General features: G+C 41.6%; 1 protein-coding gene across 20 annotated transcripts in view; it reads left to right on the top strand.

Annotated features, from left to right (window-relative positions):
• The window catches only part of CAMK2G (calcium/calmodulin dependent protein kinase II gamma), a 237379-nt gene that overhangs the window by 130714 nt on the left and 88432 nt on the right, over positions 1-18233 (top strand). For all 20 annotated transcript variants that reach the window (XM_018576256.1, XM_018576249.1, XM_018576253.1 and 17 more), the window contains exons 4-5: positions 9274-9328; positions 12302-12367. In XM_018576256.1, coding sequence (XP_018431758.1) covers positions 9274-9328; positions 12302-12367 — 121 coding nt within the window. The remainder of the gene's footprint in view (positions 1-9273; positions 9329-12301; positions 12368-18233) is intronic.

Here is an 18233-nt window from a genome sequence, read left to right as displayed (position 1 = left end):
TGTTGGTTTGTGGTATGTCAAAATGCCTTTTTTTTTTTTTTTTTACTGTTTTGCACATCTCCTAAGGTTATCAACATTTATCCCTGCAAGGTCTTTGCTGTTAACCATCAAGTAGAAAGATAATGGAAAATAAATGTGTAACTATGCACAAAGAGGGCTTTTGAAGAGCTAATTAGTTATTTTTATTTGTATTGCTGCAGTATTAGAGTTAATATCTGCCTGGTACTGCAGCAGACACTCCATTTTGCCTCAATGTGGTTGTCGAATTTAGTTCTGTTGTCAACCGTCAGCTAGTGTGGCCTTTTCACTACGCAAACCGATTCTCAAACTTCATGTCACGGGCAGTTAAAAAAGAACAGCATATTATACATTTTTAGAATAGGTAATATTTGTGAACCTTAACTACATATACATCAACAGTGGTAGCACCTAACAAATCCACAGTCTTGCGCTGGACTGACCTGGCTATATTTATTTTTTATATTTACCTATAAAATTCAAAAGTATTAACTTTTCACCTAATATTTAGGATGGTTGGTTGCCCCATATAGTTTTTTGTTGCTTAGCAACGTGCGTGTGGTGACAAATACAAATACCTTGTAATACACAATAATTCCATTAGTCAGAGGTTATATAAGGACAGCTTTTTCTAGGATGATTAGTTTACCCACGAAGAATGCAAAGCCTAGTTCCCCATTCCCCTGAGATGGTCTCCTCAGCTACATCTCTGTTGAACCTCTTCGGTGAGAAGAGCACTGCACAGTTTTTGGATCTTGTATAGTTCCCTCTGGTTTAGATGTAGATCGATGGAGGAACCCTCTGCACACCTCACAGCAGTCCCGGCCAATAGGTGAAATGGTGCTTGCAGTGACAATCACGGATGGCGCTGTGCAGACACAAGATAGAGAAGTTGCACACAAAGCCAATGTTTCGAGGCCGCACAGGGTCTCTTCCTCAGGGCAAAAGACGTGAGGAAGAGACCCTGTGCGGTCTCGAAACGTTGGCTTTGATTGTTGTGATGTCTATGTCCAATAAATGGACATATTGAACTACATTGCTGAGTGCTGGTGATTTACGTCTCTACCCTCTGGTTTAGAAACACAACCTCAGCTATGGCCAGTAGAAATCATGTTGGTAAAAGGGAGCATATCTAATTTAATGACCCAAACTCATGACAACTGAAGAGTTGTACTGGATTTCACTGTAGAATGATTTTGGATCATACAGTCTCCAAGCATTTGCATCGACAGGCCCGTTGCCATGACTACAGCTATTAGTTCAAAAAGTATTGACTGTTGTTATGGCAACAGAGATCCCATTTTACTGGCCAGGGCAGATTGAGTCGATAATACAAAGTACAAAGGAGTGTCTATTTGCAATCATGGCATTTGTTGCTTTTGTATCGGCAGGTCAAGAAAATAATTTTAAATGGCAAACTGATTTTTATATATATATATATATACACACGAAAATCATACGATAGCTGTTCAGCATAGCATTAAATAGTTTCTAGTGGGGGTTTGAGTGTCTCATCTAGGGACAGATAAATACAACTTAGAGTCCTGTAAAATCTACAAGCCAGCAAGTACTTTCAAAGTCTGGAAGCAAGTGCTTCAATTGACGGCAATAAAAAAATTATTGACACCTGAAATAGCTATAACATAATATTGTATGTATATTGGCTACCAAAATTTCCAACTGGAACTAGGTGAACCTCATTTGAGCTGTTATTTCTTCATTCTTTGCCTGGATTGTTTCCATGCACCTTTAAACTAGTACTAAACAGTCACTGCAATATATAGATTTCCCTTTAGATCCACTATTCTTTGCCTTGATTTCCTCTATTCACATTAAAGTAGTATTAAACCATCACTGCAATATTCAAATTTCCATTTTGGTCCACCTAACTATGTGTAACTATAAAGCAGCGACGTGCCATGCCTTCTGTGCTGGGTGAGGCATCCCCCAGCCTGCCGTAGCTCCGCCCCATCCCACCAAAGCTCCGCCCCCAGTCCAGCCGAAGTCCCACCCCATCCTGCCAAAGCCACGCCCCCAGTGCGGTAGCCAAGCTTTGTGGGGAGGAGACTCCCTGTCCCTCACTTGGTCGTCACTGCTGAGGCATCGAGATCGATGTCCTCACTTTTTTTTTTATTGGACAGCTAGGACCGCTGTCCAATCAATCCACAGAGCTCACGCCTCCAACAAAGAGTAGAGGCTGTGACAGCTCTTTCCTCAATAGTTAGGTTACACCGGCAGTGGGGAAGCCCGCTGCTGTGTAACCTAACTACCTGTCAAAAGCTGGATGCAGTGCTGCCTGTAATTACCAGGCAGTGCTCAGTTCATGACAGGTTACACAGCGGGGAGGATTTCCCTGCTGTGTAACCTTAACAAGCTGCGCTGAATGGAGAAAAAGCTGTCCGCTTCAGACTTGAAGCTGACAGCTTTTTCCTGCATAATACTAGGTGAGGCTCTGCCTCACCTGCCTCCCCTGACCACACGTCCCTGCTATAAAGTATGTTATCTCAATTTGTCACGAAACACTCACTTTCCAATGTTTGAGAAACTCCTTGCTCAGTTCTTCTCAGCCATGCTTCCCCAAACTTTTGGTCAAGGAGAGCACACTCGTTACATAGTTAGGTTGAAAAAAGACACATGTCCATTGAGTTCAACACATTTGAAGAAAAGCCTAAACTGAATGCTATGCCCATAATTACCCACTGTTGATCCAGAGGAAGGCAAAACAAACCCCTATACAGCATGTCCCATGCATTGTGCGCCTTGTCTCATTCAGTTAGTCAAAACCTTTGGAGGAGGAGGAGGAAAGTGGCTTGGGACGCAGGTCTTCAGTGCTACCTGTGCACACTCAGCATCATGAAAGGATACAGTCCAGGTTTGGTTAGGTAAGACTGGCTACACTAAGGCTCCAGAGTGACACTGCAAGGCAGCATAGCCATCCTGTATGCGGAAATGCAGGACACAGAAATGTGTGGTGACCTGCATAGCAAAAGGGGGCAGCTAAGAAGGAATATAAAAGGTATGCTACATTTTTTTTCTTAACAAGGGGTTATTAACACTTTAAAGGGCAACTCCAGGGAAAAAAAAAAGTTTATTTTTTGGACGCTACACAATCCCAACCACTAATGATAATTATCATTGTTGCTGTTTATTGTCAAAAACCTAGTGTCTTTAAATGCTAGAAACTACATGCAGCACTCTTCTTCTGGCACTGCAACTGCGACTTCTGTGTTGCTCACTCCCACCTTCCTCTTCCCTCGTCCATTTACAAACACCTTGCATTCTGTGAGCATACAAGGCAGTTTGTGAATGGACGAGGGGAGAAGGGGAAACTGAATGACTCCTCATAAGTTAACAGATTAGTTGGGATTTTGGTACATTGAAGCAAGTCAGATGCAGCTGAATTTTATGTGGAAATTTGCTTTGTAATTGAGATCAGTTTGAGGTCTGTTTTTCTTCTGCTACTGACCTGCTCCTGACTTGCTTTTGTTTGCATTTGTGTGATGCAGATGCAGCAAAACAGGGCATCTTGCATGTACCATAGTCAGGCAAAGCAAATGCAAGAAAAAAATGCAAGTGCACCATAATATCCGGGTAAAAAATTAACTGTATAAAAAACACTGCATTCCAACTGCTTCCCAAAAACAGATGAGAAGCAAAAAACATACACCCCTGTGCACGAGCACTTTTACATTTAAACAGTTCTAAATACTGATCAAGGCATAATATTATTATTATTATTATTATATACAGGATTTATATATCGCCAACAGTTTGCTCAGCGCTTTACAATATAAGGAAGACATTACAATCACAATACAATTCAAGACAAGATGGCAAGGAGGGCCCTGCCCGTGAGGGCTTACAAACTAAAAGGGAGGGGCAAGTGATACACTAGGAGGTAACTGTGCGGGGATGATTGTTCAGCAGTTAGGTTGAGGTGGGATAGGCTTCCCTGAAGAGATGAGTATTAAGGGATCGCCTAAAGGCAGTCAGTGTGGGAGATAGATGGACAGGTTGAGGTAGAGAGTTCCATAGGATGGGAGATACTCTAGTGAAGTCCTGGAGGCGAGCATGGGAGGAGTTGATGAGGGAGCTAGAAAGCAGGAGGTCTTGTGAATATTGTGAACAATATGCCTGGGGGTGCCTGTGCTCAGATATTCAGTGTTTCAAAGATACTGATGTGGTTGTACCCCATAGCTGTTAGCCTGACTGGAGACTCCATGTACTAATAATCCAGTTTTAGTGAAAGAACCTTCAAGATGCTTGAGGTATCAGGCAGTTGCCATAATTGCTGTTCCTGCTAGTCTCGTAATTTAGTATTTGACGGAGTTAAATCAGATTGGTAAAATTGTAGTGAAAGCAAGTGTTAGATCAAGTATGTAACTCTGTGTCTCTGCTAGATAATTATCTCTCTTTAACAACTTATTAGCTGCTCTGGTTGTTGATTACACCTTTTGGGTGACACCCATCAATAATGGATGGCATGCTAAATAGCTACTAACCGCTACTGAGCAGCAATACTCGAATCACTGGGGAGTTGTTGCAAGTAATAGATTCACAGCCTTATGAGATGTAATTGCTTCTTTGTTTAGTGTGGTGTACATGTGGTGTACATATTCTCTTTACAAGAGTAATGACATAGATAAGGCATAAAGTAAAATTCTTGTGCATTCAATGCAATAAATGTGCTACAATGACTTGCTTTGGCAAAGCTATATTTATTCAAATAGGAATTTGATCTCTGTTGCACTTTGCCCTTGGCTTTCATGATGCTGTGTCTCTTTTCCAGTAATACTGTATATAAGACTTTAAAATAAAAGTTAAAACATAAAAAATGTTCACGATCTTCTCCCTGCAGAGAGTGGTGACGGTCAATCACCATTCCCTACAGGCATTTCCCCCCTCCTTTCTCCAGCGCTGACTGGAGGAATGGATGGGGTAGAAGGCAAGCACAGTTGGGTCTGGCTCTAGAAATGCAGAACCAACTGTCAATCAGGCAGCAGGGTGGATCCCGACTGCAGCGCGGCTCTGCGCTGTCAGCATATAGCAGGCTATATGCTGAGTTTTGGGTCATGGGAGGACATTAGTATATGTCCTCTTGTGACCCTAAAGAGAACTATGGTGAAAAAAGGTTGGGCCCTATTGCTCTTTTAATGTTGGTCTATGGGCCAGCTGGTGTAAACTTACCTGTGTCCCTTTATATCCAATTACCTCTGAATCTGTCAGGAAGGTGCAAGAAAAAATAAATAGGAAAAACGGTTCCATTTTGGAGCACCTGAATGGCACATCCTCATACATCCAACTCCCCATAGACCTAACATGGGTCCCGTTAGTTCAGTTTTTTCTTCTATTGCTAGATGGAGTTAAAAGGCTGAACGGACACAAATGTCCCAAGAGTGACTTCCATCCAGTACAGCTGTGATCAGCAGGTGATCTGTGCACGCATCCCTTGCTGATTAGATCAGACGCCGCCCGTGTGAATGGGGCGCTAAGGCTCCGCTCACACATTGCGTTTTGATGTCAGCATGGCTTTCCGCACAGAACAAAAGCATGCACATTTGAACATGCTCGTGGTTCCCGCATATTTGCGGTGGCTACTTCTACTGTATATGATATGATTACATGTGGCTAGGAATCAATCACTATTCCTGGACAGACAATCGATGCGTTGCAGGGATTGTGATCTTTACCTAACCGCATGTATCCCTAAACGCACCTAAATTATCGGTGTGAATGTAGCCGAAGACTTTGAACACCTTTTGATTTGATGATCTTGTAATATATTCAGCTGATTTAAATTAAATGTTCAGTTGGGCATTCACTTTGTAACCATCTTTCTGAGTCCTGAATTAAAACGTTTGTAATTTTTATGGATTCTCCTGTACGGGTGCAGCCCATGAAAATCAATATAGTTTCATATAGTTTTGGCTTTAGATATACAGTACTTTAATAGTTCACAAAAAATACCTCTTCTAATTACAATATAGTCACAGTGGATCATCTGTTGTACTTGTGTCTGATTTTGTGCTTTGCGGTTTAGAAGTGTTTCAATGACTCATTTACTGACTAAAATCTTGTGGAACCACATTATGCATTTGATGGACCAGGAAATTGTCATAGAGGTAATTCAGCTGATCATTTTAGTCCAGGCCTTTTCTGTGCCTGAAAAGCGATAAACAATTCATCCCCATTTGCTGAATTCGAAGCTAAATGTGCTAGTTTAATCTTCCTTGGCAAATGCTGGAAGATTTTGGAATGAGGTTCATTGTTCAGTTCATTTAACAAAGACCATGATATTTGTAATATGAGTTGGGATTTTTATAGTTAAAGGTAAATTTCTAAATGTTTAATTAGCTAGCTTTTTAAACACGCATTGGTTCAGTTTTTATTATAGGTCTCCTTTAAGCATTAGTTAAACTTTCATTACAGGTCTTCTTAAAGTAGAACTATGACTTCCCATGAAAAAAAAAATGCGCAGTTCTTAATTAGACGCGCATCTGCACTTTCATTTTTCTCTTAGTCCCCCTGTAAAGTCCCACAAATACCTGTTGATACTGCAAGTAAAGTCCACCTACTGCAGCTTCCTGTGTGGTAACGATGGTGCACTGCTTCTCAGAGCTGAGTTGCCACTCTTATGTAGGTTAGGTTGCACTACAATGGGTTGAGAAAATACTGCAGGGGAGGTGGGTATCAGCATTGTCTTTTCTAATTCACAAGCCTGTAGCTTGTTAACCAGCACCTAGTCCTGGTCCACTGCTTTCTGGATTAACAGCTGTTGCTGAAACCCTCCCACTGTGAGCTGCAGTGTTTGGGAGAGGGGGGGGGGGTTGTCCTTTAAGTAGCCATAGTTCCTGAACCTGTATTTCTTATCTTTGGTCCTATTTATTGACCCGATTTGGTAAGAAATGGCTATTGTGGCTAGAAAGTTTGCTTGCTAGTGTGACGACCCGCCCCTCCCCGTCTGCGACATTCGACCCACTCCTCCCCTCCTAAAGTATTTGTATACTTCAGCCCACCCCTCCCCTCCTCAAGTGTCGGACACATTCAGGCCTGCAGTGCACTAGGACACATATGGGCCGCCCCTCCCCTGCTGATGTCTGTTTGTGAGACACAGCAGCACTAGCGCGGGTGAAGAGCCGGATGAGGAGATGGCATTTAGTTATTGCTGGTAAGTGGTAACTTACTAAACTTACTAAACTTAGTATAATCCAGGTAGGCAGAAGAGCGATAAGATGTGTGGGGAGGCAGGTGAAATGGTCTGAGCTGCACATAGAAGGCAGGAGTGAGATGGTCTGAGGAGCTAATTAATAACAAATGTTTGACCAAACATAGCAGGCTAATTTTTAAGTTGATAATTTTGTATGGCCCACGAATTATGTTCTAAATAGCCAAATGGCCATTGGCAGAAAAAAGGTTCCCCACCCCTGATCTAGAGGGACAGTGTGCTTAGAAAATGTTGTCTGATCACCAGCTTTGCCTAAGAAAAGCCTGCATCCGGATTGCCTGCGCCATGTCTGTGCTGGCCTGTCTTGCCTCTCTCCATGGGAATAAACAAGAATGTTCAGCTGGGCCAAGGTAATGGTCAGCTCATACTTGCATGTGCCATTGCCCTTCTTCGAAGCTGGACTCGCTTGTACACTAACCCAACGTGTCCACTGACGTATATGTGATGCAGCGCACAGTACATTGTGGTGCTTTTTGTACGTTAGACATCCCATTCAATTTATTTTTCTACCTTCACACAAATAATGTGTGATATTAAGTGCGTTAATAGTGTGACCCCAGCCTGAGCGTGCCTTTTCTTTCAGGTATCTAGTATCTTTACTTCCAACCCTGCACCAGGGTATATAGAAAAATGGAATCTACCCGAATCTATCACAAAATATCAAAGAAAATAAAGGATGAAGCAAGCTAGCTTGCACAAATTGATTTGCATCATTGTTCAAAAGCATTGCTTCAATTGTGTGTGACTTTAAAATTAAAATGTAAACCTCCAGTTTGGACACACAACACCTGTTTATCACCCTTGACTCATTCTCCCTTCTTCACAGAATTGCCCATTGGGGTGCTATGGAGCTGATTGTTAGATGTGGAGGGCAGGGCTTTTGTTTTTGTTTGTTTTTAGTTTCAATCCGGATCACTTAGGTAGTGGATATAGGAGTAAAGATAGTTGCATTTCTCTGTTTTATGGTGTTCTTATCAATAATTTAAAATCAGTCTGAATACAGAAATGATTTATAAAGAGGTGCATGTCTTATACGTACCTGGGGGTTCAGCTTTAAAAGGCTGATGTTTCATTTAGCTTGAATAAATATCTAATATATATACATACATATATACATGATTCAAATAATAATAGGAAGAGTTAATGTAGGATTCATAGTTATTTTGTAGTTTGTTTTAGTAATATATATGTATGTAAATAAATATTGATGCTACCGTTATTGTCACCACCTAATTTAATTGAGAAATGCCTTTACTGCACCTCCTTTGCTTTTTTAGGCTACTGGAGATTTTGGCCAAAAGCCTAATACTTAAAAAAAGTGTATGTATGTGTGTGCGTGTACCGTATTTTTCCGTCTATAAGACGCCCCCATGTATAAGACGCCCCCAACTTTTCTTACCCAAAATTCAGAAATCAATATTTTAAATGATATAATGCATCACACTTATGCTCCGACATTACCGCTCTGGGCACTGGCTACACGCTCTCCCCAGCAACAGCTGACGTCAGGTACAAAAGATTTATGATCGGATTACAGAGACAAGATAACAGTTTTCCTCCAATCATAAATCTTTTGTACCTGACGTCAGCTGTTGCTGGGGAGAGCGTGTAGCCAGTGCCCAGAGCGGTAATGTCGGAGCATAAAGTGATACAGAGAGAGAGCGGGATACAGAGACAAGATAACAGTTTTCCTCCACCCTCCCCAGCAACAGCTAACGTCAGGTACAAAAGATTTATGATTGGAGGAAAACTTATCTTGTCTCTGCAATACGAAGTTTCACTTGTGAGGCTAGTTTGCAGAGGTATCGTCAGTTTCGCAACCGCGGTTCTCCTCTCGGCCCCCCGTGTATAAGACGCCCCTCCATTTTTAGGTCAATATTTTTATGAAAATGTATAGTCTTATACACGCAAAAACAGAATGTGTAAAAATGTTCATCTGTAATTCCTGTGTCTTTTACTTTTTTGTACTTAATGGTGGTTATCTTTGTTGATATTTATATTTATATCTTTTTTTTTTGTTTTGTTTGCAGTGCGCCTCCATGAAAGTATTTCAGAAGAAGGTTTTCATTATCTTGTTTTTGACCTGTAAGTATTTTGCTTGTTGGAAATACCTGTCTCACACCAAATGGAAAGCTCTTGGTGGAGGAAGGTGGTGTGGGAACCTACTTCAGGACCCTCTTGCTCTCCATGGTGACAGTGCAGGCTAATTAAAGGCAGTCCCTGCACTGGTTCTTTTTATACATTATACATTATATAGTTTTACAAAGCACTCTTTTTCAAAAAATAGAGCAAGCTATTTTCTTTTTCTCTAACAATTGTTCAACATTTGTTAATGTGAAAAGGGAAGTGATCCATTTTTTTTCTTGTGTGGAATAATTTAAAACCTATGTCAGCTTTTTATTCATGTCTGGGACCCCTTTGTAAAGATCTCCCTTCCATTATCCCCACACCATGAGAAGTGTGGGAAAATCTTAACAAGCATTGTAGACTATATGGCATAGGGTAAGTTGCCATACACTAAGTAGAGTTACCTATCAGTACTCAACTTCAACTTTTACAGCTCACTGCACTTTTATAATAATATTGGTTGCTCTGGATAATTGTATATAATTCAATAAAATATTTTATGTCAAAAGTCCCGATAAAGATTTTTCTAAGAGGTCAGGTTCATCGATGCTGAGAACATAAAACTTCCTGACAACAGCATAATTAAAGGTGTCAAAATTGAGATTGCATTGTTCTTGTTTAGGACGTGTTCTCCAGTAAATAAATCACTTTTTATTCATAGCCTCCTTCTGTCAGTTTTATATTTATGTCATCAAAACAAGTTATTCATTTTCATTGTTCATGACTGCTCTTTGGATAAGAGTTTTACCAGTGCAGACAAGAACCTATTTTTTTTTCTACTGGATAACTCCATAAAATGGCACGTCAAATCTCGGGAGTGCAATATAGTTATAAAGGGCAGTGTGCATGAGTTAATATCTAATATTTACACTTGTAAATACTACTTGTGAGTTTGTGCATGTGCCACATGTAGGTCTTGCAATTCCTTACATTCCGAAAGACTAAATTTACCTTTCTGACCATGCTTTGTTACACCCATTTTCAGGGAGTAACATGAAACATGGTCAGATCAGAACCCTCCTACTTACCTGATACTCGGCGTTCTCCTCCCCACAGCCTTGTTTACAAGTTTAAATTTGGCATGGTTTGCGTGGCTCCACTCACACAGCCGTTTTATCCTTTGACATGATCTGTGAATGGAGAAACTACAAGCCCTTCAGCCACTGTGGCAGAGGGACTTGTAGTTCTCAGTGAATTACTGCACTTATAGTCCATTGACACTTCTTCTTGTCCATGTAACTGAATGTCCATACTGAGGTGCGGAAATGAGTGTGAGAAACAGCCCGCAGGAGCCAGTGCTGCGATCTGCTAAACGTAGTTTAAATGCTGGCTGCTTTGCAAAAAATAATAAATGCACTTTTCTTCGAAAAAAAAAAATGTGTATTCATTATTTTTTTTGTCCCAGAAATTAAAATTTCCCTTTAAGCTGGGTGCTGGCCATAGTCAACTTGACTGCTGAACCAGTTGAAATTCAAGCTGTGGGTGACGCTGACAGCACCACCCAGCTTGACAAGTCAATTTAAAAATCAACTCGGCTGGGTGGAAAATTATCGACCAAACAGTGACTGCATCCTAAAATATGCAGTCCGTGTTCTGTTATTCAGACAGTGGCGGGTGCAGCGTCTGTCTGAAACAATAGCCAAAAGTGCAGGAACCTATTGATTTTCTCTGCAAGTGCTAATGGCCACCTTTTTAGACATTCTGTATGCAAGAGAGCTCTACATAGGGATTTAGGGTTAAGTCACAATAGTAACCCACAGAATCTTTCCCTAGTCTTCTCTGACATCAGTTGATGGAGATGTTAACTGATCTTACAACTCCATGGTCATATGGGTCATCCATAAATGTTGGCACATACTCTTAATGTCAGTCCATTGTAGTTTACAAATGGAACATATCACAATATGATAGCACAGCCATATTGATTTTCTATAGGTGTCTGAGCTCATTGTGGTTTTAACCCTTCCCTACTCTTTCCAAAATGGAAAAAAACAAATTGAATTTAGATGTACTTTAAAGCAGAACTTCGGGGGGAAATTATTAACCCTTGCAGTGGGACTACCCCCGAACTGCAAGGGTTATGTGCTCATTTTGGTCTAGGGAGGAAAATAAAGTTATACTGGTAGACTGTGACAGCGCTCCCTCCAGCCTCTCTCTATCTCCACTGCAGTGATGATATATCCCTCGGTGTCCTCACACCCTATACATTGTGTATAGGACGTGATGACTTATGGACCTTAGACTGCTGCAGCGGAAAGGGAGATTGGAAAGACTGTTTTTGGAGCAAGACAGCTCAGAGGATTAGGTATTAGGTGAGTATAACTTTATTTCCCTCCCTAGACAAGAATGTACAGTTAACCCTTGCAGTGGGTTTAGAAAACATTTTACCTGGAGTTCATCTTTAAGGTTTATTTGGGAAGGGGCAGCTCAAAATAATGGTGATGGCTATATATTCAATACCCACCTTCGCCATTGTCTCACTCTGCCAGAATAGACTCCCTTTCCCTGTATTATTTATCATGTCTTCTTATTGAAATTATTCTTGAGAATTAAAAAATAAATAAAAAACAACGCCTTGGTGTATGCAATTTTTCTTGAACAAAAATGGAAACCTTTTTGATGCTTTCAGAGATTTCTACCATCCCTTTTAATAGGTTCCGTTATGTTTGTTTGTCGGCTGGGAAATGTTAAGGGTCCCTCCTGGGTAGTTAATGCCTAGACTGAAATTCTGTGTCTGCTATCAGTCAGTTTGCACTTCCTAAGAGCTGCTCTTAACTCCGTACCAGTTGACCCTTCATGGCCTGCTCTTGTAGAGAGAGGAAGTGCTGCCATGGTCTGCCCTAGGGCTCTCTGCTTTGCTGTTTGGTTATTTATTTCTTTTATTTTCACCCATTTTTTTGTAACAGTCTTTTTATGTCTATATTTTTTCAGGGTCACAGGTGGAGAGCTGTTTGAAGACATTGTAGCGAGAGAATATTACAGTGAGGCAGATGCCAGGTGAGGATAAATCCTTCACATTGTGAAGTCTGAGAAGCCATTTGTCTATTGTGTTCTGTGTTCCTGCCTTGCAAGGGAAAATCATTTGCCTCAGAGGCATGCCTATGGAAAATAGAGCGCTCGCTGTCATTATTGTTCGTTTCTGTGAGCTCGTTTGTTGCAGTGACATAAACAATCCTGTGAGGAATGAGTCTGTTGAGGGTTATCTCATAATTCTCAGGGATAAGAATGCATACATCCTTCACTAGGCATCAGCCAGTTTTTTATCATGCTATTGTGTATCTAGTATTACAGCACTGGCTGCCTTCACAGGCAGGTGTATTCTGGTGATATAAAGGCACTGGCGGAGTTGGTGAATCTTTTTTTTTTCTCGCAATGTATACAGCATTTGCTATCAAGTTGTGCCTAAGAAAAGCGATGTGCTGTGTATGCAGGGAGCAGAAAGCCAGTTGACGTTTTTTTTAGTATGGTCTTATTGTTACCCAGAGATTTTAGAAAATCACATTTACAAAAACAATACTGTCTAGAGCAGGGGCGCCCACAATTTTTTGTCTGGAGATCTACTTTTCAAATGACGAGCTCAATGAGATCTACCAACGAAAAAAACACCTGCATTCAGGGGCGGGAGGGGGTGTGGGGTTGCATTGAAGTCAATGGCACTGCAGGCAGGCCCCTCGCCCACAGTGCGATTGCCTTAAAGCGGAACCCAGGCACATTAGTGCCTGCGTTCCAGTCCAGTGCGATCCGCAAAAATGCTGCAAGCACTATTTTTGCAGATCACACTGGACCGGAATGCAGGCACTAATGTGCCTGCGTTATGGGTGCGGGCGATCGCACTGTTGGCGAAGGGGCATGCCTGCGGTGCCATTGACATGAATACAACCCCACACCCCCTCCCATCCCTGAACGCAGGTAGTCGGCCGGCTTACATTCCAGTGTGTCCTAGAGGCCTCGGCGTCTTGTCCTGCCTTGATGCTCGTGTGGCCGACGTTGCACATGGGGAGAGGTGTCCGGTCCCTTTCCATCTGCAGCATCTAACACATTCAGCCGGCAGCCGCACGAGCACCATGGAAACATAGCCGTAGGCAGCTCCTTTGCGCCCGAGGCAAGAAAAAAAACATCCCCCCCCAACAGGCATGTGATGTCACCCAACGCCCCGCCTCCATTTTTCTTCTGCTCGCTGGCGCGCACGGCCACAAAAGACACGACCAATGCAAACACACGTTACTGGGTGTTTCACATATAGACGGTCGGCAGCTCCATAGCCCGTTTTTTCGGCACCTACACCCACCACGCCCCCCCCCGAGCCCTGGGACCAGCTCGGAGGGCGTCAAGAGGAAGGGAGATCAGCTCCTTGCTGACCTCCCTCCGGGCTGTGAATGCAGAAGTGATGTGTGTTACATCACTTCCGCATTCACCTGTCAGTCATCTGGATGCTATAGCCAGAGAAAAGAAGCTGATGAAGCAGATCTCTGCTTCATCAGCTTCTTTTGGGGTCCTAGGGACCCCTAATGTCTCCATAAAGAGGACCTGTCAGTGTCAGTCCCTTTGATATTATATAGGGGGATTGTTATCCCCCTATATAATAGCAATAACAATAAGTGCAAAAAATATGGTTTCATTGACAGCCAGTCTATATGGCTTGGGTATAGCCTTACTTGGGCTGTTGACATTATTTAAAATTTCAATTAAAAAAAAAAAAAATTTCAAAAGTTTGGTGACATTGGGGATCTTGGAGACCCCTGATGTCTCCATAAAGAGGACCTGTCACATATTTTGCTATCACATAGGAGGGTTCTATTAGCCCCCCTATGTGATAGCAATAAAGTTTATTGGAAAAAAAAATGTAAGTTCCCCCCCCAAATTTAAAGTTACACATAAAAAAAATAAAAATAAAAAATTAAAGTCCCCTCCCATACATACACGCATGCAAACATGCGTCGGGGCGCATATGTGCAAAAAAGACGATTGCGCCCATTACGCCGCACATGTTACATATCGCCGCGAACGTCCGAGTGAGAGCAATAAGTCTAGGGCCATCAATCACTGATAACACTAAACTGATGAGCGGTAAAAGCTTTTAAAGTGTCGCCTATGGCCAATTTTGGGTATGGTAGTTTTCTGCGATTTCGCGGGTGCGCACAATTTTAAAGCTTGATATGTTTGGTGTCTATTTACCCGACGTGACCTGATCTTTTATATTTTACCAAAAAAATGGTTAATAATAAATGTTTCCTAACATAATGTAAAAAAAACCTTTTTTTTTTTTTCCAAAATTTTCTGTAATTTTTCCTAATTATAATAAAAAATAAATACCCGTAGTGGTGATTTTAAATACCACCAAAATAAAGCCCTATCTGTCCCTAACAAATGGTATAAAATTCATTTCAGTACAGCGTTGCATGACAGAATAAAGGTCAGTCAAAGTACTGCAGTGCTGAATACTGAAAAATGGCCTGGCCAGGAAGGGGGTCCAAACACCTTGTCTTCAAGTGGTTAAAGGCTATAATCTGACTACCTGTAGATCAGTACATAGAAGATGGATCGTAATCTGGCCATATACATTACATTTTGTACATTAGTTGTACAATTTCTGTGCAGTCATCGTTACATTTACCAAATTATATTGTAATATTTTGTATTGTATATATAACGTCCATTACTAACTAACCAATCCATTTTGATTTGCATCCAGTCAGGTAGATCTCTGCTCTTCATAGCTCATAGAGGTGTGCAATATTACAATCCGGTTATAATGCATATGCTCGGCCGTAGGGTAGTCAATTATAGTCTATAGAGCCGAATTGCACTTGCACAGGAGAAAGCTGTGCAAACAATACCAGAACACTGTAGGGACCTTCTGCATATAAGAATTAGATGGCTGATTTGAGCACCCTTCTTTTCACCCGTGTAGTAGGGAGGATAATGGGATCCTGTGAGACATTTATTTTTACAATTTCCATTTTTACTTTAACACTCCTAGTGTTAAAGGAAACATGTATTGTGGAAGTATGATGGCAGCCATTAATGCCCCTAGCTGTAATACAGGCCTAAGGACCTATCATAAGGGCTGATCAGAAGAGGATCAGTCAACAGATCCTCTCCTGTTCACAGCAGTACGGATTGAATGTCCCCGCTGTGACTGCCAGACCCCATGTGTGTCTATTGGGAATCGGAAGTAAACGGACATGTGTCCATTTACTTGAGATTACCCCCGGTTCGGCACCCTTTTTCTGAACCTAGCAAAAGCCGGGGCTAACTGATTGTAAATGGACTTTCGTCCAATCACACACGGCTGCATAGAGCATCTGATTGGGTCTGGCTGAAAAACTCGCAGGCGAACCCTATCGCAGACATCCCAACCTGCAAAACCTTATTTCAGGGAGGTTCCTGTCTCATTACAGGGAGGTGCCCTTTCTGTTTTTTTTTTTTTTTAACAGCGGCCATCGTCAGAATATAAAAGAAATAATAATGATATATATATCTATCTCTATATATATATAGAGATAGATATAGATATATATAAAAAAACAGCTGAGGAGTAAAGTCCCTGATACACAGTTGACTAGTTGCTATGAGCAGCAAATGAAATAAATGTTTTCTATAACTAGACAACCAGGACATATAATTGATTCTATATTATCCACAAAGGGTTAACAGCACTCTCTCAACCCTGCAGCAGTGCCTGTACCTGCAACAATAGTAGTCTATGTCTGCCCTCTCTGTGCAGCAAGTAGCTTCTTCCTTATGAGACAGAGCCAAGCTAAAGGTTTACTCAGAGTAAACCTTTCAGGGAGAAAATGCCTCTCTCGCGGACGTCAGGGAGCCGCTGTCTAATTGAGGGAGACTCCCTGAACATCAGGGAGACTTGAGATCCCTGCTATCGGACCGCTCATGTGAAAGGCGCCTAAGGCATCTGCTTAGTAAGTCTCTTTTGTTGGCAGTGTTGATATCCATCCACCTTACCACAGCAGCCATGTATTGACTGTTCTTTCAGAAGGCAGAGGTTATCTTAATATCAAAGCTATATATCATAGATATCAATTTTATCAGCTCCAACAATATGCTGGTCAAGTTTCAGAAAGTACTGAAGTCAACTAGCATTTAGGGGCCCGTTCACCCACGTGAATTTTGCTGCACCAGATCAAGGCAATTCCCTGCCAGGACACGTAGAAAACCATTGTTTTTTATGTTCCCTGTTTGCACCACAACACGGGTGTGATGTGTGGTTAGGCAGGCTGCATTTTTTCAAAGTGCACTGGATGCCAATGCAGGTCACCACACGGCAGCACAGCACACTGCTGTGCAGAGATCTGAATGGAATGTATACATTTTCCATTATCAATAAAGTTATAAAAAAAGAAAGATAGCTCAGGCAGTGTGAGCTTTTAGCCCGTCCTCTAAAATGCAATGTTTTAGCGGATGAGCAAGTGTGAATGGGCCCTTACCACAATAGCAGCCTCCACATTTTATTCAGTATAGGGTTCTTTTTAATGGCAGCTTTGAAGAACAGGCACAGATAAATCAGCACATGTACTATAGAGGATGACTTGTGAAATCTGCTATGCTGTAACATGTAGGATAGAAATAATTAGGCATAGAGTTCTATATTTGCATGGATTTGGCATATGCTAAAGCACTAACATATTTCTAAGCACACATACATACTGACTTTGCCAATAAAATACCATCTGGAAGAAAAAGCAAAATGTGCCTTTGGCTGCCAGCTTGTGAAATGCCTTGCCTGTGTTTAGATTTGGATTTTCTGTATGTCCTTTTTATAAGAATGCTTATAGCTAAAATTAGTCTCGCTGCCCTCCCTGATTGCACTATACGTTTTCACTGGTCATGTTCCTTCTAGTAAGATGTTATTATGCCTCCCTCTTTCTTCGCATAACTTTCCCATATTTTGACATCTATCCTTGTCTGCAGCTGCATTGCATCGTCTTGTTCATGCATAGATGTAACAGCGCAGGATAAAAGAATAAAGTGGGGCTTCGGGCAAATGGCTAAATGCAAGGTTGTGTATACAACATGTATGTTTACTGTTTTTCCTGACAAAGGAGTTGGAATCTTTGCCAATTTTTCTTGTGATTCACACATCTCTGCTAGTCAGTCTGGTGTAGCATTACTTCTTCCCGAGTCAGCTCTACGAGTGGACAAGGAAGCTGAATTGCTAAACCAGGAAGAGGAATTGCTTAACCAGTTGACATCCGCGGTGTTAAACCCCCTTCCCATCCAGGCCATTTTTCAGTATTCAGCGCTGCGGTTCTAAAGGGTTTTTGCATATATCTACTGCTAGCAAGCTGTGGATATATGCAAAAGGTAAAAAACAAAAAGTGGTATAAACGTAATCGTTTTCGCCGCACGCTCCCGTCCAAAAACCCGAAACTGCTCGGGCAGCCACAAAGCATCTTGGGGCGGGCACATGCGCAGTTCGGATTTTCGGCCGGGAGAGACGCAAGGTATGTCTATGGACGCGTGCACCCGCATGCAGACACCGTGGGACAGGAAGTGCCAGCAAGGACAGAGGAGTCAGCGCTGGATCGGAGAAGATCGGATTAAGAAACATCATTTAAGGTAAGTGCTGACATTAACATTGGGGGGAGGGAAACATTTTTTTGACTTTAATGTCACTTTAAGCAGGAACAAGTTGTATTATGAGGCTGGCTATCCAGTGTTGAAAATGTTTATAAATCACAAAACAGATATGTATCGCAACTATGTATTTAGTGGTTTGCCCAGAGTTTTATTTTTAATATAAGATAGCCTGGCATAAGTGGATCCATTTTTTACTAATACTAACATTTATAAATATTTCATTTTGAATAAAATATTTTATTTTATAAAAAATATATGATAAAGT

The sequence above is a fragment of the Nanorana parkeri genome, unplaced genomic scaffold (assembly GCF_000935625.1).
Source record: "Nanorana parkeri isolate BGI_ZX_2015 unplaced genomic scaffold, ASM93562v1 scaffold61, whole genome shotgun sequence".
NCBI lineage: Eukaryota > Metazoa > Chordata > Amphibia > Anura > Dicroglossidae > Nanorana > Nanorana parkeri.
Note: the sequence above shows the minus strand (reverse complement) of the source record. Positions and strands in the feature narration are given on the sequence as shown.